Below are 24,851 nucleotides of genomic sequence, written 5' to 3'. Positions count from 1 at the left end.
AGGAGAAAATATGCATATCCATGAATTTGATGATAAATTTCTAGATGCATCAACAGCATGAACCATGAAAGAAAAAAAATTCTTAACAATGGATTTTTCCATAATTAAAAAGACACTATTACTGCAAATATCATTCTCAATGGAAAAAAACTGAAAGCTTTTCCGCTAAGGTCAGGAACACGGCAGGGATGTCCATTATCACCACTGCTATTCCACATAGTACTAGAAGTCCTAGCTCAGCAATCAGACAACAAAAGGAAATTAAAGGCATCCAAATTGGCAAAGAAGAAGTCAAACTATCACTCATCACAGACGATATGATACTATATGTGGAAAACCCAAAAGACTCCACTCCAAAACTCCTAGAACTTGTACAGGAATTCAGTAATGTGTCAGGATATAAAATCAATGCACAGAAATCAGTTGCATTTCTCTACACCAACAACAAGACAGAAGAAAGAGAAATTAAGGAGTCAATCCCATTTACAATTGCACACAAAACTATAAGATACCTAGGAATAAACCTAACCAAAGAGGCTAAGAATCTATACGCAGAAAACTATAAAGTACTCATGAAAGAAATTGAGGAAGACACAAAGAAATGGAAAAATGTTCCATGCTCCTGGATTGGAAGAATAAATATTGTGAAAATGTCTATGCTACCTAAAGCAATCTACACATTTAATGCAATCCCTATCAAAATACCATCTATTTTTTTTAAAGAAATGGAACAAATAATCCTAAAATTTATATGGAACCAGAAAAGACCTCGAATAGCCAAAGAAATATTGAAAAAGAAAGCCAAAGTTGGTGGCATCACAATTCCGGACTTCAAGCTCTATTACAAAGCTGTCATCATCAAGACAGCATGGTACTGGCACAAAAACAGACACATAGATCAGTGGAACAGAATAGAGAGCCCAGAAATCGACCCTCAACTCTATGGTCAACTAATCTTCGACAAAGCAGGAAAGGATGTCCAATGGAAAAAAGACAGCCTCTTCAATAAATGGTGCTGGGAAAATTGGACAGCCACATGCAGAAAAATGAAATTGGACCACTTCCTTACACCACACACGAAAATAGACTCCAAATGGATGAAGGACCTCAATGTGAGAAAGGAATCCATCAAAATCCTTGAGGAGAACGCAGGCAGCAACCTCTTCGACCTCAGCCGCAGCAACATCTTCCTAGGAACAACGGCAAAGGCAAGGGAAGCAAGGGCGAAAATGAACTATTGGGATTTCATCAAGATCAAAAGCTTTTGCACAGCAAAGGAAACAGTTAACAAAACCAAAAGACAGCTGACAGAATGGGAGAAGATATTTGCAAACGACATATCAGATAAAGGGCTAGTATCCAAAATCTATAAGGAACTTAGCAAACTCAACACCCAAAGAACAAACAATCCAATCAAGAAATGGGCAGAGGACATGAACAGACATTTCTGCAAAGAAGACATCCAGATGGCCAACAGACACATGAAAAAGTGCTCCACGTCACTCGGCATCAGGGAAATACAAATCAAAACCACAATGAGATATCACCTCACACCAGTCAGAATGGCTAAAATTAACAAGTCAGGAAATGACAGATGCTGGAGAGGATGTGGAGAAAGGGGAACCCTCCTCCACTGTTGGTGGGAATGCAAGCTGGTCCAACCACTCTGGAAAACAGCATGGAGGTTCCTCAAAATGTTGAAAATAGAACTACCCTATGACCCAGCAATTGCACTACTGGGTATTTACCCTAAAGATACAAACATTGTGATCCGAAGGGGCACGTGTACCCGAATGTTTATAGCAGCAATGTCTACAATAGCCAGACTATGGAAAGAACCTAGATGTCCATCAACAGATGAATGGATCAAGAAGATGTGGTATATATACACAATGGAATACTATGCAGCCATCAAAAGAAATGAAATCTTGCCATTTGCGACGACGTGGATGGAACTAGAGCGTATCATGCTTAGTGAAATAAGTCAATCGGAGAAAGACAACTATCATATGATCTCCCTGATATGAGGACATGGAGAAGCAACATGGGGGGGTAGGGGGATAGGAGAAGAATAAATGAAACAAGATGGGATTGGGAGGGAGACAAACCATAAATGACTCTTAATCTCACAAAACAAACTGGGGGTTCCTGGGGGGAGGTGGGATTGGGAGAGGGGGAGCGGGCTATGGACATTGGGGAGGGGAGGCGAACCATAAGAGACTATGGACTCTGAAAAACAACCTGAGGGTTTTGAAGGGTCAGGGGTGGGAGGTTGGGGGAACAGGTGGTGGGTGATGGGGAGGGCACGTTTTGCATGGAGCACTGGGTGTTGTGCAAAAAGAATGAATACTGTTACGCTGAAAAAATAAATAAAAAGGGGAAAAAAAAAAAAAAAGAAAATAAGTATAAACAAACATGTAATGTCCTCCCATCCACTTGGCATTTTATGGGAAATATCTGATTTTTTTTTTTTTTTTGAATTTTTAACTTTACAAGAAATCTGCAAAGAAACTGCCCCAAAACAAAATTTAGAATTATTTTATCCTAAGTCAGGGCTTGGAAACCAGTCACATGGCACTTAACACACACTTCTTTTCCTGTCTTAAGGATAGTAAAAGTTCTACTACTTGTCAAATTAAGTATCATGACACTTTAAAACTGAACAGGCAGATGAAACTTTAATTTTTTTTTTAATTTATTTATTTGACAGAGAGATCACAAGCAGGCAGAGAGAAAGGAGGAAGCAGGCTCCCCGCTGAGCAGAGAGCCCGATGCGGGGCTCGATCCCAGGACCCTGAGATCATGACCTGAGCCGAAAGCAGAGGCTTACTGAGCCACCCAGGCGCCCTGAAACTTTCATTTCAACATTAAGCCTCTTCCCAGAAAAGGTACAAATATGGATGAGGAAGAAAAGCAAAACGGTATGTTTTAGCAACAGGGAGTGTATTTCTAGTTTTGTGGCAAACTGCACCCAACCAAAAAACTTTGTCGCTGAAGAATGTAATCACAAATAGTTTTACAAATGGCTGAAAATATTGCCTTGCTGGGAAGTGAGGCTAGATTTTCAGAATAAAAAAAAAAATGCACCTATGTCTATCAACAATGTAGACTACATTTGTCCTTGATAGAAGGGTATGACCTATGTTTTCTTTTCAAAGATTTATTTGAGAGAGAGAGAGAAAGGGAGCAGAGGAAGAGGAAGAGAGAAATTTTAGCAGACTCCTTGCTGAGCTCAGAGCCCAATGTTAGGCTTGATCTCACCACCCCAAGATCATGATCTCAGCTGAAATCAAGAGTCAGATAAAGTCACATTAAACGCTTAACCAACTGTGCCATCCACGGGTCCCATGACTAATGTTTTCAATATGATAGTTGAAGATTCTATCACTGTGAGAAGTCCTAATTGCAGACTATGTAAAAGATAATATGGAAAATTTATGAAAAGTTGGGGTAAAACCAATAGTTATGAAACTTCACCTCTATTGTAGTTTCTTCACAATCCTTACCACATTTCTTCACTGACAATTCCCTAAAGAACAGAAGTCCTTGCAAAAATTTCACTTGCCTCTTGACCTGTTAGGCCAAACAACATTTCTATGCAAATAATCTTTTTATGCTATATCAGTTTTATGCTGTATCAGTTCTAATATATTTTTAGCAAGTAATCTGGGGCAAGAATCCTCTTAGAGCTGCTTGTTTACCCTATCTTTCCAGACTGCCAACCTTGCGTTTTGAACTTTGCAAAGTCAGCTCTGGTATAGCAGGTCCACTAAGAGTCAACAGCGAAATGCTGCCATGTGCTGTCAGAACATAAGAAAAGAAGGGGCTTCAAAAGATCAAGAAGTGGCAATACCTTCAGAATGGGAACCAAAAAGACCTGAATCTACTCTCAAGACAATCCTTCAGTGTATTGCTCTGATTTAAAATTTTCCAGCCATCCAATTGACAACATCCACAAAAGCATCCACAAATGGCGCAAAAACAAAAGCTGATCGTACATGCAGTCCAAAAGGCAAGGAGTTTTTCCATAAAACCTGTCCTGCCATATTAGTTCTGTTACCTCACTAACATGCTCTTGGTCTCCCATCCTGCACCCTTCCCCTACCAAATGACTCATTTTTTTTTCACATTGAACATCTCCTAAATGCATACAAAGAGCTTAGATGCCTGAGAGCATTAACCTAAGTTTCCACCATGAGGTATTACAATTCAGTGTAAGAAACAAAAGGAACAAAATTGTAGGGAGTACTTTCAGAACTAACACTGTGGTCTGATATATTCAAAGGCACTGAAAAATGTGCATCTCAAGATCAACCCTGCGGAAGCAGAATTCTAAATATTCATAACGAACAAGAACTTTACCAAGACTCACCTCCTCAGTCAAGACAACAAAACTAACCCTAGTCAGGTAGACAGCTATTCGTAATGAACGAAGCATTTTGAAGAGAAAACCAGATTATAACATTTAATCCTGAAAGTTTTATTTCATAAACCTATTTAAATGGAGACAGACTCTTTATCTAAAAGTGCAGATTTTTTTTTTTAAATTTCCTTCGCCATTTGGGGGATGGAAAAGCATCCCTGATTTGTATATTAAAGCACAAGCATCTGTCCTACTGATGAGATTCTAGGGAAGCACATTAGCATAAAATTTAACGATGTCAAATAAGTGGATGTGAAATAGGGACTGCGTAAAGACACTATTTCCAAGGCTGACAGAAACATCACTGTTTAGAAATGCAAATGAAACCATTATGTTCAATAATTATATGAAAATATGAACAGTTCAGCATGTTTTCCAGCCCTGATGGCGGTTAATGGGATGTACGCTTATGTAAATAACTACTATTAAAGCTAATGCTGAAAAAAACTAATAAATTCATACTAAAGCAACTGATTTAGTATGCTTTTAAACCCCAGCAGTGCTCACTTATTAGAAAAGAGTGCATTATTATGTTTAGAACTCATTACTGCTACAAGTCACTGCAACTCCATCAATTACCATGCATTAATGAAAATGGGACACATACAAAAAAAATTATTGCCTCTCAGCAGTTTTCTTTAAAGACAAAATCTAGGGGTATTACCATCATGGGGCCTTGTAGGGAACTTATTCACACTATAATCTTTATTACTGAAACAGTACTCCCAATATCATTACCCCAGGGTATTTTGATCATAAAAAGGGCTAACCTTTATGTAAAAATATCAATATTTTACAAGATTGACCATTTAACATCAATAAGAAATGTTTAATATTTGAATTTTGGCACCTGGCCCCTTTTTTTTTAAAGGGAGGTGAAGAAATGAAAATACACAGAGGCAGTTATACCAGTACAGAAGATAAATGGTTTCATTCAAAGATGCTCCCTGATCTAACAGATAAATGAGGCCTACGTTCAGTTCTACATTCATGTCTCAGTGAATTCTGTGGAAATAAGGTATAGGACTTTTAAGAACAAACCTAAAATTTCCTTTTTGGCCACAAGATGGACTTCCCTGTGATACATTAAATATTTAGCACAAGAAATTAGGAAGCTAGAAAAGTCTTGTAGTTAAAAATTCAAGTTTAGCTAACACCTAGGAGTAGGAAATGCTGACAGGGCAGGAATGCAAACATAGAAATGCCTTTGCTCTCACTCTACTTGTGTCAACTTTCACAATTTATTCTGTTTAACATATGTAATTAAAGTGATCCTTCACTGTTTTCTAGCATTCAGAAAAACACAAAACACCTCAGTACCTACTAAATGTGAAAACATTTGCTAAATCTCAGACACAGACTTGTTATATTTCAAGAGTACATGTTTATTTCAAAAGTCTAACAGTCATAGCAGTCCAAACATTTGCAGTTTTAGCTCTCATATGTTTATTCATCTCCCAAGAAGCTTTTACTACAATTTAGCTATAGTATCAGCAGGTGGTGGTAGACTGCTATGATCTTGCAACCCCAGTAATGAAGTGTAAGTTTCCCCCCCAGGAGTCTGGCAGGATGACTTGGGCATTACAATTCATTCATGTAACCATTATTTTTTGAGTACATACTGAGTACTAGGCACTACACTAGGTTCTCTGTATGTAACAGTGCACAAGACAGAAAAGATGTCCCAGGAGGGAAACGGACGATAAATAAATAGATAATAGACTGCCAAGTGCTATGAATAATCAACACCCATTTACAACTTAAAAAAAGAAAAGAAAAAAAACCAAAAAACCTCTTAGCAAACTAGAAAGAAAACAAAAATTCCTCAGTGTGATAAAAGGCACCTATTAAAAATCTATGGCTAATATTAATCTTAACGATGAAATACATAGTTCCCCCTAAGATATAAAACAAGGCAAGGATGTTCTCAGTCATCACTTCTATTCAATACCTAACTGGAGGTACTGCAATAAAGCAAGAAAAAGAAATAAAAGGCATAAAGATGAGAAAGAACTAAAAATGTTTTTATTTGCAGATGCCATAATTGATTATAAAATCCTAAGGAATCTGTAAAACAATTAAAATTAACAACTGACAATTTAGCAAGGTCAAAAGATAGAACCAATACACAAAAATCAATTATATTTCTAAATCCAGCAATTACAAACTGAAATTAAAACTAAATTGAACCAACTTTTCAAAATTAGCACACTCCCTCCTGCTGACTAAAATGAGCACGAGTGCTGAGCTCGGAATGCCAAGTTAAAAAAGTGTGGCTCCCTAAAACCTATGGAGTCAGTGTACCTGCCTAAAACTGCCAAAACTCAGATGTTCTTTTACATGGAAAATAAGTATGTATCTTGTTTTGATTACTGTTACTTTGGCATTTCTTGTTATACGCAAAAAAAGTTTAATCCTGACACAGATTCATAAAACATCTTTAAGTATGCTCCACCCACTCTTAGCCTTTTCAGCTTTGTTTCTGCATTATTTTCCTTGAGATCTCTTCTCTGCTGTGGAGATTCCTTAGCAATTCCTGACTGATTTCTCTTGGCAATTAGCTTTCTTAAAAATGCTTTAAAATTTTTAAAGAATGTTCCCTCATGTACACAAAAACATTTTGCTTCAAAAACATATATAGTTTCTTTTAAAATTAGGAATCTAGTTATTCTCTGGGCAACGGAACTCTACATGTGGACTCTAAAAGGAAAAAAAAATCTTCAACTATAGCATCTGAAATAAAATATCTGCAAGATTTATCAACTATGGCTTTATGTCTATTTTGTATGTTGTAAACTTTTTCAGGGCAAGGAAATATTTTTGTAGATCTTAAATTTTTATAGAACATTTACAGTTTTGAAAAATCTGCATATTTTAGTTCATTTGATCACCTTATGTGGTGACTAGTTCAGATATTATTAACATGTTGAAATTAAGACTCGCCGAGGTTTATCCAAGGTCAAACACCTAGTTTAATGCAAAATTAAGTCAAGATTTCAAGTTTTATGATTCTGGTGCTAGAGTGTTCTTGATATACACATTGAGATAAGTCCATATTTGAGACTTCTGGTCTCTGATTAACTGAAAGTTTACAAAAAGGACTTTTCATATAATTTTTAAGGATCAAAAAGCTGCCTTAGCAGCATAAAGCACTTCTCTGCTGTTTCAAATTACTACATAATACTATAAGAAGATATAAACGCAATGACACCGCTCAATGATTACACTCACCATCAAACTAAAAACTTCCCCTCATTTCCTTAGCCTCTAGACTGCTTAACTCATCCTTGTGCTTTTAACACTGATGCCTTGGGGGTATCATCTTGAGACAGAGACATGTGGCAACTTTTTCCTGCATTAGACTAGTAGCTATTTTGTCACCATAGCATATAGCCTCTCTTCTCTATTGTCGAACTTTGTCTAGTGCAAATTTCTCACTAGGGCAATTAGTATTCCTAACCTTCTTTTCTGTTGGTTTCGTCTCCTATTTATTCTTTTGCCTCTTGCCGTTTCTCCTGTGTTTATCAGTTTTTGTGTGGAAAAGGTCTTCTAAGTATGGCCCCAAAATAAAAACACACACATCCTAACAACTAGTTGAAAACTGACCAACAGGAACACAACAAATATTATCTTTAGATATTTGGATTTTTCTAGGCTACATTTATTTAGAAATTCAAGGGCTGCTTAAGATGGTACTGACACAAAGGACTTTCTCCAGGATTTAAGACAGCAGCTCAATTGATTGGGATTTCTGTATTAATAAAAGCATCAATCCTCACCATCTATCAATAGCGAAAACTATTTCAGATATTCAGTTAACTTCTGATCATTATATAACTATACAATAATTACTCCTTCTGAAAATGTAGAGCTTGGAAATGCAGAATCTTGGGTATAACTATGAAAATAAAAAAGGAAATGTTATTGTATAAGTCTCTAACTGAAGTGAGGATATTACCACCTGAATCATTTAGACATTCACAAATGTTTAAATGACTAGGCCATACTAAAGTTAAGAACACTAAGACAAATTTGCTACTGCTTAAAAATAAAGTCATCAACTACATTCTTCAAATCTAAGGCAATTACAAGCTGTGGTATGGCAAATGGATTTAGCTGAAGAGAGTATGTCAAAATAGCCCTTTAAAGATCAGTAATGTAAAAGACTAATCAAAATAATGAACTCTCCTGAACAATAATTATTATAAGACTGACTTACTAAAGGTCTAATTCTTCATGCAAGAACTACTGAAACTTTTCAAAGTAATTTTAAAGTGTTAAAATGATGTTTTACACTGATGTTAAGCAGATTTAGTACTGTTTGGTCAATGCAGAACTATCACTGAAAAAAACTTTTTTAATTAAAGAGTTGTATAAAATTAAAACAAATTTTTTTTTAATCCCAGTGTTACTCAATATAAAGCAACACTCTGGGGGTGCTAAGCCTCCATATCTGGAGCCTTCAACAAGCCAAAGAAATAAAAACACTATCAAGATCATACTGGGGGGGGGCGCCTGGGTGGCTCAGTGGGTTAAGCCGCTGCCTTCGGCTCAGGTCATGATCTCGGGATCCTGGGATCGAGTCCCGCATCGGGCTCTCTGCTCAGCGGGGGCCTGCTTCCCTCTCTCTCTCTGCCTGCCTCTCTGTCTACTTGTGATCTCTCTCTGTCAAATAAATAAAATTAAAAAAAAAAAAGATCATACTGGGGAAGTAAAGCTGTTTGTTTTAATATAAAAGGGGTACAAACCACAGATATTAAAAGGATCTCACACATTAAGAAGGTGGATCTGAGACATTAAGGTGAAGAAATCCCTAAAAGCAAATCTCATAAAATAATACAAAATCATATTTTAAAAATAATTCTTCAAAGTGCATTAATGCCCAAATAGAATTAAAAATAAAGGAAAATGATTAGAATTAATATCTGAAAAAATAATAATGTTTAGAAACACCACCCTTATATAGGTACACTGCAATGCCTTTTCACCTTATACTTAGAATAAAGAATAAAAGTACCAAAGAACTAAGTACATGTTAAATACTGTCTAATTCTGCTCAGGCTGCCATGACAAAGTACCACAGACTAAGGGGTTTAACAACAGAACTTCATTTTCTCACAGTTCTAGAGTCTGGCAAGTTCAACAACAAAGTCCTGCAGGGTTTGGTTTCCAGTGAGAGCTCTCTTCCTGGCCACCTCGATGTGTCCTCCTAAGGTGCAAGGCTGGGAGGGGAAGGCAAAGAAGGATGGAGAGAGAGAGATCTCATCTCCTCTTCTGACAAGGCCACAGTCCTACTGGATTAGGACCTGACCCTTATGACCTCATTTAACCTTAAGTACCTCCTAAAGAACTCTCTCCAGACACAGTCACATTGAGGGGACTTTAAAAATAGTAATATTGGAGGGACCCAAGTCAGTCTACCACAAATACTAAAATAACAAATGCATATGTAAACAAACAAATGAATCTTGCTAAACCCAGAGTAGAGGGCAAAGAGATTGAAAAGCACAACTGCATATCTCAATACTCCAAAGCATGTAAATTTAGTAGTTGGATAAATCTATCGGTATTTAAGACTTGTTTCATTTTCACAGAATAACTGAAAATCAGAAAAGGTACTGTAAGACAGAAAGCAAATCTTAATCATTGGATGGCACATCTGTTTTAACATATAAGTATGTTCAAAACTCTCTTCCAGCCTTAAAACAAACTAAAAAACATTCCTTCAAATATTGATACCTCTTTGGCTAGACAGCATCTCCTTTTCTTCACAGCTTTTACTTTCTCACCCATATTCAGACTTGAGTCTTAGACTCAACGCCATTGCAAACTGGTTTATTCCCCTAAAATACCAGTGAAATGCTCCTACATTCAATGACTTGTATAAAGCCACAATGGTATAGAGTAGCTGATCCAAGACTCTGATATAAGCTTACTTATTAAAAATCCAATACTCTTGCAAGAACACCGCAGTTGCTCCAAGAACCACTAGAAACACAAGTTAGGGCAGTTAATATAGGTATAAATTCTTGAAGAATTCTAAAAGCCAAGTACTATAAAAAAAATTATCAGAGAACATGTCTTAAAGAGGTACTAAAGAAGAAAATTAGAAAATTAATAAAAGGAGCAATGACAAAGAAATAGAAATAAACTGTAATAAGCAGGAAAACTAATGAATCTTTTGTACCTCATATGTAGGGACCACACCAGGGAGGCATAAAAATTAAGGTCACATATGTGATATCAGTAACTGAGCGTTTAAACATCAAAATTAAGAATATCCATTTGATACTTTGGGCCGTAAGAAGCTACAGAAAGGGATTAAAAAGCCAAGTGATGTAACAAAAATCGTCCTTAAGAAAAATTAACCTGACAGCAGTGATGAAAAGAAGTGGGTTAAGGACAGTGGAGAAGGAGACAGTGACAAAAGGATACCACAAGTGTAATGGCGGAATGCATAGACATGTCCAAGGAAACAGCAAAAAACAATGGGCTGAGGATTTCAGAGGGAAATGATAAAGGCTCGGTGGCTGAATGAAAAAGCCAAAAAGAAAATCTCAGGAACATTCTACATGTGTAGATTTCTGGATAACTTAGGTTAAGTACCAAAAAAACTTTCTAAAAAGCACTATATTAATATAAGCAATTTTCATTAGATTGTGCTTTAACTATAAAGCAAGTTGCAAAAGCAAGGCTTCTCGATATCTGTAACATTCACTGCTGCAGAGATAATTAGGTATAATGGAAAGCCACTTGGTGTCAAAAGCTTTCATTCTGAAATACAATGGGTTGTTTCAGTCACCTCTCCAGATCTGTATCTTTACCTGTAAAATGAGAATAAGAGTATCTGCCTCACTTCAGTGTGTTATTGTGAAGATTAGGAAGTACATGTGAGGGGCGTCTGGCTAGCTCAGTGGGTTGAGCATCCAACTCTTGACTTCCCTCAGGTCATGATCTCAGAGTGGTGATCTTGGGCTCTACATGGAACACAGTCTCCTTGTCCCTCTCCCTCCCCTTTCCCCGCCTCAAACAAATAAAATCTTTAAAGACAGTAGTAAAATAAAAAGTAAAAAGTACACGTGAAAGTGCTCTGTAAATAGAAAACTAATATACAAATATAAGATGTCTTACTAAAATAAAAGAAGTACTAGAAATACTAAGAAGTAACAGGGGATAAAATCTGACATTATTTCAAAGCCTCAGAATTATCACTATGAATGTTAGCTACTGCACTGCATTTATCATATGAAGGCCTTGAGATATATCTAGGTGGGCAGAATTCTAGACTGCTTGCCTTTTCAGTTCTTTTGTGGTTTTTAATAGTTTTCCTAAGAAGTCCCCTGTCAGCTTACAATCTCTGTCAGTCCAGTTTCTGGGAGAGGAAAGTCAGACCTGGTTTCCTCTCAGTGACGACCCAACAGGTATAAGCAGTAAAGAGAAGTTACGTCTCGCACAGAAATTAGAAGATAAAGCATAGAGCAGATCACTTTCACTCTCCCAGTAGGTCTCGAAACTGCCTAGGTACTTGTATAACCCGATGAAAGCCATCAGAGCCCCAGTAAAGAAAGACAAAGAAATGAGAAGGCATTATTAGTTATCCACATATCGTAGAAGAAAACAGAGACTCAGAACTAAGTTCATTAATTTTTCAAGGTTAGACACTAGCTTTTCAAGGTTAGATAGCTTACCAGCACTAAAACAGGATTTTGTCTCTAAAGCCACTGTACTTCTCTATCACTTCCCTTGTTCTGCCAGTTAAAATAGCAAACATCAGACTTTACTTTCCTTCTCTAAGCTTTGGTATCATCCCGACCTGAGACATATGCTCTGAAAATACAATTAGCTCAAATATTAATCAACTTTTCTAATGACTCCATTTTCTGTGTCTTAAACTATTACCTGCCAATATGCTTCAGAACGATTTCAATTGGACATATTTCTCTCTAAGTTTCAGATTTATCTCTCCTTTCATACTCATTTAGGTAGGCAAAAATCTACCTGGCTCATCAGACTGCTTGACTGAATGGCATATTTATTCACAGAGTTAAGTTCTCAGGAAATAAGCTTTGTTCAAAGACTGAAAATTACAAGAATTTTTATGTTTTAGTAATAAATTCTCTATTCACTGTTAAGAACAAATCTTCAAAAGCCTGGTCCAAATGCAAACACATAAAATATCTTTTCTCTTTTTCACCAAGGGACTGGTCTGTGTTCATATGGTGCCATAAACCAAGTTATTAGAACTTTTAAAACAAAAAAACCTTAAATTTAGTGTAACACGTCTTTAAAATTCCAAAAATCTGAATTCATACACTTCCTCACACAGAAACAGACTGTAAAATGACCTAATATTATCTGATTTCATGTATATGAAAGAGTCTGGAATCATTCATGTATGATAGGTAAATGTATCTGTAGTTAAAATTATATTGTTTTAAATTAAACCTTGTTTCATGTTTCTAAGTTTTATAGGGTTTTATGTACTGTAAAATCGTCTATATTAACCTTTGACAGGTTTATGCTAGTAAAGGAGATTTGTACCTGAGCAATCTACTTGGAATAAAAACCATGGGTATCACTGTTTTTAAATCATATCTTCCTCTCTCCCTTCTTCCACAGTTCCACAAATACCACGTATCATTTGGTGATTCCAAAAAACCTTCAATTTTTCAATTTCAATTTTTGATAATGGTCTCATACCAATCTTCATTCACAATGATAATAAATGTTTAAGTCAAATCCTTTCATATCATATGTAAAATACTTCCAACTGTGACATATATCTAAGTCTTTGACTTTACTGACATGTCTTTTCCTTTCGTTTTTAGCATATAAGACAGATCAGGGGTCAGTAAACTTCTGTAGAGCCAGAAGTAGGTACTTTAGGCAGGGCAGGTCACGGGGTCTTTGTTGCAACTTTAGGCAGGGCAGGCCACTGGGGTCTTTGTTGCAACTACTCAGCCAGCAGCCACAAAGCAAAAGCAGCAGCTGAATGAATGGGTGTGGCTAGACTTAGCGGGCATCCTACTGGATTTGGCCCCTGGCAGTAGCTTGCTGATGTGATTGGAGCTAAGTGATTGGAGAAATGGGAATAATTGGGCTACTACAATCACCTGGGGTATCTTACTACTTAGACTAACAGAGGAAACCATTCATAGCCATGCTGAATTTACACTTCAGCACTAAATCCATGACTCTTGACTAGAGTGCTAAAATAGCTACACATCTTGGTTAAGCACACTACCAAATAAATAAGGCCTTAATTTTGGCCAGGCTTTCAAACTTGTCTACTATCTCCATTTCTCACCGTATTTCCCCACTTCATGCCAATTCCAGTGGACATAATACTAATTTTTTTTTTTTTTTTTTTTTTTGTCTCAGGAAGGCCAAGGCATCATCACCTCCTCCCTCTTTTATAGAAAGAGGCTTCTATTTCCCCTACTTCTGCTACCAGACTAGAAAGGAAAATGCCCACTTTATCAGCCCTTCTTGCAGCGTAGCATGGCCATGTAATAAAGTTCTAGATAATAAATATCTCATGAAAGACTGCTGGAGGTTGGAGGCGGGGTCGGGGGGGGGTTGTGGTGGGCAGGGTGGGGGGTGGGAGGGGCACGGTGGGGACTGCCCTGAGAAAAATTTCACATTTTTTTTTTAGAAGGAGACTGAGTCACAACTGCCAGAACTCCTTCCTCTGCCTTCTCTCTACCTTAGGGCAAAGATGGTATCTGGAATTAGAGCAACCATTCTGCAACCTTAGAACAAGCTAGTGGAACTATGGAGATCCAGTGCTGACAACTTTAAGCCACTGAAGCAATACCAGAGGCCACTTATCTCCAGAGTTGTTACGTGGGGGGCACCCGGGTGGCTCAGATAGTTGTGTCTGCCTTCGGCTCAGGTCATGATCCCAGGGTCCTGGGATCCAGCCCCACATTGGGCTCCCTGCTTGATTGGGAGCCTCCTTCTCCCTCTCCCTCTATTGCACCCCCTGCTTGTGCTCTCATGCGCTCTCTGTCAAATAAATAAACAAAATCTTTAAAAAAAAAAGATCCTGTAAAATGAGAATTTTTGTTACAAATAAAAATATTCCTAATCTATCTTTTCTTGGAAGTCCAAGTCACTATCCTTGTGACAAGTGAGGGACCGAAGTGGCTGAGCAGTTTGTTGTGAGTTCCGACTACACAGCACTACTGTAACCCAGAGAGAGAAAAGTAGCAGGAAGAAAATCACAAAAGGGGGTCTAACCTGAGATCTGACAGCCTAGTACAATAAAGTCAATGAAGGCAAAGAAAAGAGAAAATCCAAGATAATTATTCAAATGCTAAAAGTTATAGAAAAGAAATAATTGAGAAAGTACACCTTTAGAATTGTAGGCAAATAAACTTTATAAATGTCCTGCTCAGCGAATCAAATCCAAAAATTCTGATTATATTAATTTCCAATGGTGTATTCCCACTTTTTGATAAAACAATCAGAACTCATTTTTTACATTTACATTTTTTTAAAAAAGATTTTATTTATTTATTTGACAGAGAGAGATTACAAGTAGATGGAGAGGCTGGCAGAGAGGAGGAAGCAGGCTCCCTGCTGAGCAGAGAGCCCAATGCGGGCTAGATCCCACCTGAGCTGAAGGCAGAGGCCTTAACCCACTGAGCCACCCAGGTGCCCCTACATTTACAGTTTTTAAATGTTTTTTCCCAAGTGAATTATTTGTACCTTTACATTTCTATTTCCCTGGTGTTCACAAAGGTAGAGTTATTGTCCATGTATGGTCATTTTAACACTTGAAGAGCTTTTGAAATAATTATTAGCAATGAAGTTAATAATGATATTGCCAATATGGGCACTGGTTCCTTCAAGTATTCATATACTAGTTTAGCTGGCCAATCTATCATCCTAACTTTAAGGATAGTCACTTCTCTTTTATATCAATACCACTGCAAAAACATCCAAAGATAAGTAGTCCAGCCAAAAGAAACTTCAGAAATATATGCTTATTTTAACTTGCATATACCTTAACATACAATTCTTAAGTTAAAATACCAGTTTTTATTTTACTTTCTTACAAATAATGCAATATATTTTAAATACACACTCACACATACACCTCTCTCTCTAGTTCTAAACCCAATAGTCTCCTCCTCCATGAGAATTTTCATGTATTATGCTGTAATGTAAACACTTACCAATTATGACATCTACAAATTACAATGGATTTTTTTTAAAATTTTTACGATTTCAGAGTAGAATTCCTTAGGGCTGTCAAAGCTTTAGCTAGAAAGAATGCCAAATACAAAGAGGTTTCAGGCTCAGAGTAGTGGAACAGAATTCAGTAAAGTTCCAACACTACATTTTAATGCCCAAATTTCTTATTGTCTTTTTTAGTTGACAAATATGTGCTCTGCAGCATAACAGCAGCAGCAGAACAGCTGGGTGGCCGTATCAAGCACAAAGGAAGCAACAGCACATGCTGTTAAGTGTCGTTTTGATTGCCTAAAAATGGCAGCCCATGCAGATTTATTCCCTGTTATAAATTAGAACAATTATTTCTCTGGAGCTTACATTTTCTTCATGAAAGAGTCAAACTTCCTGCACATTAAAAAAAAGGACTTTCAAAAAGGATATCTTCCCTTTCTTTGATGATCAGATCATTCTGTTCTTCCAAATGCCTGATCTTCTTCTCAAATGATTCCTGCTCGGCTCGGAATCGTTCTTCTGTCACTTCCTTTTCCTCGCTTACTCTGAAATACAAAAATGAAAAAAAAAATGCCTATGAGAATAAGAAAATATGTGCCTAGAGCTGTCGTCTACCAAAACCAGATTGCTTCCAGAGGTGTGCTCTTTTCTTCAAGGATAATCTATATTTGGCTTTTTTTTTTAAATTAACCTCTCATAAGGCAATCTTGCATACCTTTGTGATAAAATATGAACACGATTTTATACCAAAAATGTTCCCATCATCAGAAGTATCTTAAATATGGAAAGTCCAACATAGAATATAAGTTTCCAATTGCAATCCAGGACAGAAAAATATCCGACTTTTAAAACACAGTTTCATTTCTCATCAAAACAGGCACAATTAATTTATTTTGATTTGAATCTTATTCATATTTTTATTTAAATCATGTCAATGAAATAAACAATCTATATATCTCTTAAATATTTCATTATATACACATCGGTAATTAATTTTATTCTCTTCCTTGGTACTGATATCCTGTATTCCTCAATAGCATGTAAATAACCAGACTAGAATAAAAAGATGGCATTAATATAAAAAAAAAAACAACTATTCTTAGTCCAAAAAGAATTACAAGTGTTAAAAAAACACTGACCAAAAAAATCTGTATCTTTAATGTTTGACTCTGAGAAGTATTCCAACTCAATATTATCAAAAAGAGGTGACTTCTGACAAGAGCACAGGAGGGAAATTTAAAAACCCCAATTAAACAAGAACAACATTAAAACTTATCTTAAAACGACAACTCTATTTCTCATGTTACTCTGTGCATAGAGATGTTTGCCCTGAATTTTTCTGTGACTCTTGCTTATGCCTCCAAAGAGAGTACAATATTTATCTTACAAGATCACACAGCAATATGTGTAAAGGAAATCCACGGGGACTCCTTTGAGCTCCATAATTTACTTCCTTCCAGACCCCTGCTCTACTACAGCAATTTCTGAAAAACATGAACTCTGTAGCCTTTCCTTTGTTGCTAGCCTTCTGGTGGAGATACTTGAAATCAATGAGTTAACAGAATGAAATTGGATTTTGAATGTTTGAGTTGATTACATCTTGTCTTTGAAATAATTTACATGAAAGAGCATGGCACACAATAGTGTTCAAAAAAGAGGTTTATGTTTTCTTGCTCATCATCACAATAAAATCATTTCCCCCAGCCCCTATTATTTATGTCTAGCATACTATTAGGCCCATGAATGGGACTCAGGCCCTTCCTTCTAAGAGGGTTACCTGAAACAGAAAACAAGTACAAGGAATCCAGACAGTTAAACAAATAGACACATGAGGACAATTTATCCCCTGGTCTCAGGTTCTCCTACCTCCATTGTTGCCATCCCTTTCCAAGGTCTTCTCCTTTATTGCTATTACTCTCAAGCATATTTGCCCTACCTTTTGAAATAATTCCTGCTGCCTCTCAGTCTTCCTAGAATTGTCAAACATTGGATTATTTTCTACCATCTAAATCATCTACCATCTAAATTTCTAAATTCTTCTACCATCTAAATTTCTACCATCTAAATCTGTCAGCCTTCTGAAACACTTCTGAAACATCTTTGCCAAGATACTGTCCAAATCAAGTAAACCCCCAAAGGCAAAGTGGAAAATGATGTACTCATGGGGACATGAGAAAGACTGTGCTTACTTCTCTAAGCATCATTATTCTCACTCATGAAGAATAAAGCTAGACTAGACAATTTTTAAATTCTCTCCAGCTAAATTCACTACTATAAATATCCTAATACTGTACATACATCCTTTAAAAATATGGAGAGCATTCATAAAGGAATAAGAAAGAAGTTCTCAAACATTTGGTCAAGATGCAAGGCATACAATACTATAATCTATGCAAAACCTATAGCCATAGGATGAGAGAAAAAGTAGTTAAGAGAAATACTAAAAAGCATAAAGATGTAAAATTTGGCATATCATAAAAAGTGACAAATATGTAGAATTAGGTACAAAATAAAGATGAGGGGCACCTGACTAGCTAAGTCAGAAGAGCAAGCAATTCTTGATCTCAGGACTAGAGTTTGAGCCCCACCTTGGGTTATGAAAGTAACCCAAGAAGAAGTTACTAAAAACAATGAATAAATTTAAAAATAAGTGATAATACATCTATTATACATATATAATAGATATATCTAATATATCTATGTAAAATATATAGATAGAAGATAGATAAGATTAAAGATTTTATTTATTTGACACAGAGAGATAGAGAAGAGGGAACACAAGCAGGGAAGTGGGAGAAAGAGAAGTAGGCCTCCTGCTGAGCAGGAAGCCTGATGCAGGGCTGGATCCCAGGACCCTGGCATCATGACCTGAGCGGAAGGCAGACGCTTAGTGTCTGAGCCATCCAGGTGCCCCAGTGATGCTATATATTGTAAGGAGAAAAAAAGCACTGTCAAGGTGAGAAAATATGCAGCAAAATCTCTGTTTAGACTGATAAAATCTTAAAGATATGACTAGAGAGTAAAATTCCTAAGTAGACAAGAAAAGATTTTCATTTAATTATTAAAAAATAGTTACTGAAGGGGCGCCTGGGTGGCTCAGTTAAGCATCTGCCTTCAGCTCAGGTCATGATCCCAGAGTCCTGGGATCTAGGCCCTGTCAGGCTCTGCTCAGTGGGGAGTCGGCTTCCCCTTCTCCCTCTGCCTCTGCCCCTAACCCTGCTGGTGTTAGCTGGTGTCCGCATACACACTCCCTCAAATAAATGAAATCTGTTAAAAAAAATATTTACTGAATGACTACTATAAAAAAAAAAAAACCAGGGGCGCCTGGGTGGCTCAGTGGGTTAAGCCTCTGCCTTCGGCTCAGGTCATGATCTCAGGGTCCTGGGATCGAGTCCCACATCCGGCTCTCTGCTCAGCAGGGAGCATGGTTCCTCCTCTCTCTCTGCCTGCCTCTCTGCCTATTTGTGATTTCTGTCTGTCAAGTAAATAAATAAAATCTTTAAAAAACAAAACAAAACAAAGTAACTTTAGTCAGTTACAGGGTATCCAAAAGGAATATAAAAATGGCTCCCCATCATTTCAAGACTACTCATAAAGGCCCCTATAAATACAAGGAATGGACCAAAGATGTGTTTTGTCAACAAGAATTGCTCCAGGGTCAGAAAAACAGTAAAAAAAGAAAAGAAAAGAAAAGAAAAGAGAAAAGTAGAATGCCAAGTTTACTTTAACATTAAACTAAACACAGAGATTATCTCTAGAGCTTGCCAGGTCAAAATACGTAGGTATTCATCAATATTCACTTACTCCCTTTGTTGGGCCTGAAGGAGATTCACGAAAACTAAAGATCACTGAGGGCAGAAATGCTTATAGATATAATCTCACAATGCCAGAGTCTACAATGAGCTTTTCCTAAAACTTAAGCTACTCTATCTAGAAAAATCACTCTTCTAAATTTAATGCTGGAGTATGTTTGAGAAATTTGTTACTGCACTGTTTATACAGGGCTCCTTTGTTTTAATCTCTTCTGTTATGCTGCTATGATTAGACTACTCTTTAGCAATTATTATACTCTGGAAACCTATAAACTTAAGCACAAAGGGTAACACTTCTTCTGCAGGCCTATCTAAAGATATGTATGGCTTCTTTGTGGCCTATTAGCCTACTTAATACGAGCACATATATTAATATAACCTTTAAACGCAGAGGACTTGCCCATAAAATAGCCTCCAGATTTGATATCTACTCTGAAATCTGTCTTTTTAAATTTATGTTCGATAATATTTCCCTGGAGGTATATGAACAAGAAAATATCTGGTATCATGATCTACATTTTTCATCAAAGCATTCTCAGACCACAAAGTAATATAAGAAGACTTAATCCTCTATCTCATGTGGAGAACAGAAATTAGTTAATTAAGAAAATGAGAATCTAAATACAGGGAAGGAAAATATTTGACCAATAGGATTAAAAAGTTAAAAGGGACAACAACTTTGTAATATAACTTGAAGTTCAGAATTGTGATGCTCCCACTTTGTTTTTCAAGAGTGCTTTGGCTATTCAGGGTCTTCAGTGGTTCCATACAAATTTTAGGATTGTTTGTTCTAGCTCTGTGAAAAATGCTGGTGGTATTTTGATAGGGATTGAATTAAATGTAGATTTCTTGGGGTAGTATAGACATTATAACAATATTTGCTCTTCCAGTCTATGAGTATGGAACGTTTTTCCATTTCTTTGAGTCATCCTCAATTTCCTTCCTAAGTGTTCTATGGTTTTCAGAGTGTAGATCTTTTACCTCTTTGGTTAGGTTTATTCCTAGGCATGTTATGGTTTTTGGTGCAATTGTAAATGATATTGATTCCGTGATTTTTCTTTCTGCTTCTTCATTTTTAGTGTACAGAAATGCAACCGATTTCTGTACATTGATTTCCTACAACTTTGCTGAATTTGTGTATCAGTTCTAGCAAATTTTTGGTGGAGTCTTGGGTTTTCTACGTAGAGTATCATGTCATCTGCAAATAGTGACAATTTTACTTCTTTCTTGCCAATTTGGATGCCTTTTATTTCTTTTTGTTGTCTGATTGTGGAAGCTATAGTCATCAAAACAGTACGGTATTGGCACAAAAACAGAAAAACAGATCAATGGAACAGAACAGAAAACCCAGAAATGGAGCCACAATTATATGGTTAGCTAATCTTCAACAAAGCAGGAAAGAATATCTAATGGAAAAAAGACGGTCTCTTCAACAAATGGTGTTGGAAAAACTGGACAGCAACATTCAGAAGAATGAAACTGGACCACTTTCTTACACCACACACAAAAATAAATTCAAATGGTTGAAAGACCTAAATGTAACATAGGAAACCAACAAAATCCTAGAGGAGAATATAGGCAGCAACCTCTCTGATCTTGGCCATACCAGATTCTTACTAGACACATCTCCAGAGGCAAGGGAAACAAAAGCAAAAATGAACTGCTGGGAATTCATCAAGATAAAAGGTTTCTCTACAGCAAAGGAAACAATCAAAAAAACTTAAAAGGTAGTCCACGGAATGGGAGAAGATATTTGCAAATGACATATCTGATAAAGAGTTAGTATCCAAAATCTATAAAGAACTTACCAAATTCAACACCCCAAAACGAATAACCTGGTTAACAAATGGGCAAAAGACATGAATAGACATTTTTCCAAAGAAGACATCCAGATGGCCAACAGACACATAAAAGATGCTCAGCATCACTCATCATCAGGAAAAGAAGTCAAAACCACAAGATACCACCTTGTACCTGTTAGAATGGCTAAAATTAACAGATATTGGCGAGGATGCAGAGAATGGGTAACCCTCTTACACTACTGGACGGAATGCAAATTGGCGTGGCGACTCTGGAAAATAGTATGGAGGTTCTTTAGAAAGTGAAAAATGGAACTACAACTACAATCCAGCAATGGTACTACTAGGTATTTACCCAAAGGATACAAAAGTACTGATTTGAAGGGGCACACGCATCCCAATGTTTATAACAGCATTATCAACAATAGCCAAACTATGGAAAGAGCCCCAAATGTTCATAGACTGATGAATGGATAAAGAAAGATGTGGTATGGGGTTCCTGAGTGGCTCAGTTGGTTAACCAACTGACTTAGACTCAGGTCGTGATACTGGACTCCCGGGATTGACTCCTGCATCGGGCTCCCTGCTTGGCAGGGAGTCTGCTTCTCCCTCTGACCCTCCCCCTTCTCATGCTCTCTCTTTCTCTCACTCTCTCTCTCTCTCAAATAATTAATAAAATCTTAAAAGAAAAAAGATGTGGTATGTATATACAATGGAATATTACCCAGCCATCAAAAGGAGCGAAATCTTGCCATTTGCAATAATGTGGATGGAGCTAGAGTGTATTATGCTAAGCAAAATAAGTCAGTCGGAGAAAAACAATACTATATGATTTCACTCATATGTGTAATTTAAGAAACAAAACAGATGAACAATAAAGGAGAGAGGGAAGCAAACCATGAGATACTCTCAACTACAGAGAACAAACTGATGGTTGATGGAGGGGAAATGGGTGGGGGATGGGCTAAATGGGCAATGGGTATTAAGAATGGCACTTGTGATGAGCACTAGGTGTTATATGTAAGTGATGAATCACTGAATTCTACTCCTAAAACCAGTATTACACTACATGTTAACTAACTAGAATCTAAATAAAAACTTGAAAAAAGATGCATCTACTTAAAACTGGTCTGTTGGGGCATCTGGGTGGCTCAGTGGATTAAGCTCTGCCTTAGGCTCAGGTCATGATCTCAGGGTCCTGGGATTGAGCCTCACATCGGACTGCCTGCTCAGCAGGGAGCCTGCTTCCCCTTCTCTCTCTCTGCCTGCCTACTTGTGATCTCTCTGTCAAATAAATAAATAAAATCTTTTAAAAAACACAAAATTGGACTGTTAAAACGGTTTCCTTAAAAAACTTCCAAAAAATGTACTCTTATCTATCAAGAAGAGAGAATTTATATCCTTGGAGTTGAATGGTCAGGCTGAATATTGTGCCAAAAATACTTAATTTCTTTGAAGTCTTATTTTTTTCCTTAAACATCTCTGCACATTTTGCATTTTTCTACATAAACAATCTTTCCTGTTTTAATATAAAACATTTTCCCACACTTACCTACTCTTAATTTTCTAGTAAAACTAGCATTCTAGAAAAAGATTTATTTTATGGCTTTGCATAACCCTGATGTTCCAGATACTCCAGGAAGGAGTACTTTTACAGTAATATGAAAGACAAGATCAAGGCAGCAAGCCTCTATTCTAATGAGAACTGTACCTCACTCTATGGTTAACCAGATAAAGTTCTTGCCCTATTTAATGTCTTGTGTTTGGAAGCTGGATATGCTTTATAAATTCTGAACAGCAATTTAGTAGTAGGTAAGATTTAGAGAAGGAAATAGATTTCATAGGAATTTGGCAAAGAGAAAGAGACATACTGTTTTCAAGCAATAGTAAATACATGATGAAAAATAAAAGAGCTATCAACATTAAAAAATATTTTGGTGCAATCACCTTAATGACCTCTTTACAAATTGTAACATTTGGCTATTACTTTAAAAACATCATCTAAAGGAATGCAGGTGCTTTAAGAAATCAGAGACATAACAATCTATGTCAAAAGGGCTCTAAGAACTACACAGTAGTATCAAATGAGCATAGATCCAAAAATCCTCAAAAAAAACCATGTTCTGTTATCCAGAAACATAACAAAAGGATTCTAAATCATGACCAATTAGGATTTATCCCAGGAATGAAAAGTTGGTTTAACATTCAAAAATCAATTAATGTAACACACCATATCAATAAAACAAAGAACAAAAACCACATGATCATCTAAGTAGATTTGGAAAAGTGAAAAAAATCCAACAATGATTCATGATTAAAAAAAGGAAAAAAAAAAAACCTCAAAAACACAGAAAGACAAGGGAACTTCCTCAATCTAAAAATAGGCTATTTATGAAAAACCCACATCTAATATAGCATATCTAATGCTTTTCCCCTTTGATCACTAATAAGATACGGATGCCTGCTCTTGCCATTTCAATTCATATTGTACTGGAGACTACAACAAGGGCAATCAAGTAGGAAAAAAGAAATAAAAAACACCTGGATTCTAAAAGAAGTTAAACTATCTCTACTGCACATGACATGCTTTTGTATACAGAAAATCTAAGAAATCCACTAAAACAATTATTAAAACTAATGAAGGAATTCAGTGTGGTTATGGGATACAAGATCAGTGTATAAAAGTCAATTGTCTATTTATATGCTAGCAGTAAGTAACCCCAAGAGGAAATCAAGGAAACAATTCTATTTATACTTGCATCAAGAAAAATAAATTACAAAGGAGTAAATTCAACAGGAGAAGCAAGGCTTGTACACTGAGAGCTAAAAAAACACTGTCAAGAGAAATTAACAACCCAAATAAATGGAAGGCATTCCATGTTCATGATTGGAAGACTTAACATTGTTAGGATTAACCTTCAGATTTAACTCAATCTCTATCAAAATCTCAGCTGGTTTATTTGAAGAAACTGACAAGCTGACCCAATTCTAAAAGTAATACAAAAAGAAAGGGACCCAAAATATCTAAAATGTTCTTGAAAAAGGAGAAGATGGAGGACTCACACTTTCCAATTTTAAAACTTAATACAAAACTATAGTAATCATGACAATGTTGTACTTGCACGAAGACAGACACAGGGAACAATGGAACATAAATAAATATTCACATTTATGGTACACTGATTTTTCAACTAGGGTATCAAGAAAATCAAAGTGAAAGAATAGTCTTTTCAATAAATAGTGCTGGAACAACTTGCTATCCACATACAAAAGATTAAAGTTGGACCCCTACCTCACACCACTAAAAAAATTGACATTAATTGAATCCAAGACCAAAATGTAAGGGCTAAACTATAAACTCCTGGAAGAAAACAGAAGCATATATCTTTGTTTTCTTGGATTAGGCAATGGTTTCTCAGGTATGTATAACATCAAAAAACAATCTATAAAAGAAAAATAGATAAATTAGTCTTCATCAAAATGAAAAACTTTTGTGTGTTTATTTTAAAGATTTTATTTATTTGTTTGTCAGAGAGAGAGAGAGAGTGCGCAGGCACATAAGCAGGGAGAATGCCAGGGAGAGGCATAAATAGGCTCGCTGTTGAGCAAGGAGCAGATGCAGGA

General features: G+C 36.4%; 1 protein-coding gene across 8 annotated transcripts in view; it reads right to left on the bottom strand.

Annotated features, from left to right (window-relative positions):
• KIAA1328 (KIAA1328 ortholog) overlaps nucleotides 1-24,851 on the bottom strand; it is a 332,624-nt gene that overhangs the window by 270,115 nt on the left and 37,658 nt on the right. For all 8 annotated transcript variants that reach the window (XM_046024689.1, XM_046024690.1, XM_046024696.1 and 5 more), the window contains one exon: nucleotides 16,046-16,161. In XM_046024689.1, the coding sequence (XP_045880645.1) occupies nucleotides 16,046-16,161 (116 nt within the window). The remainder of the gene's footprint in view (nucleotides 1-16,045; nucleotides 16,162-24,851) is intronic.

This window comes from Meles meles, chromosome 12 (assembly GCF_922984935.1).
Source record: "Meles meles chromosome 12, mMelMel3.1 paternal haplotype, whole genome shotgun sequence".
Lineage (NCBI taxonomy): Eukaryota > Metazoa > Chordata > Mammalia > Carnivora > Mustelidae > Meles > Meles meles.
Note: the sequence above shows the minus strand (reverse complement) of the source record. Positions and strands in the feature narration are given on the sequence as shown.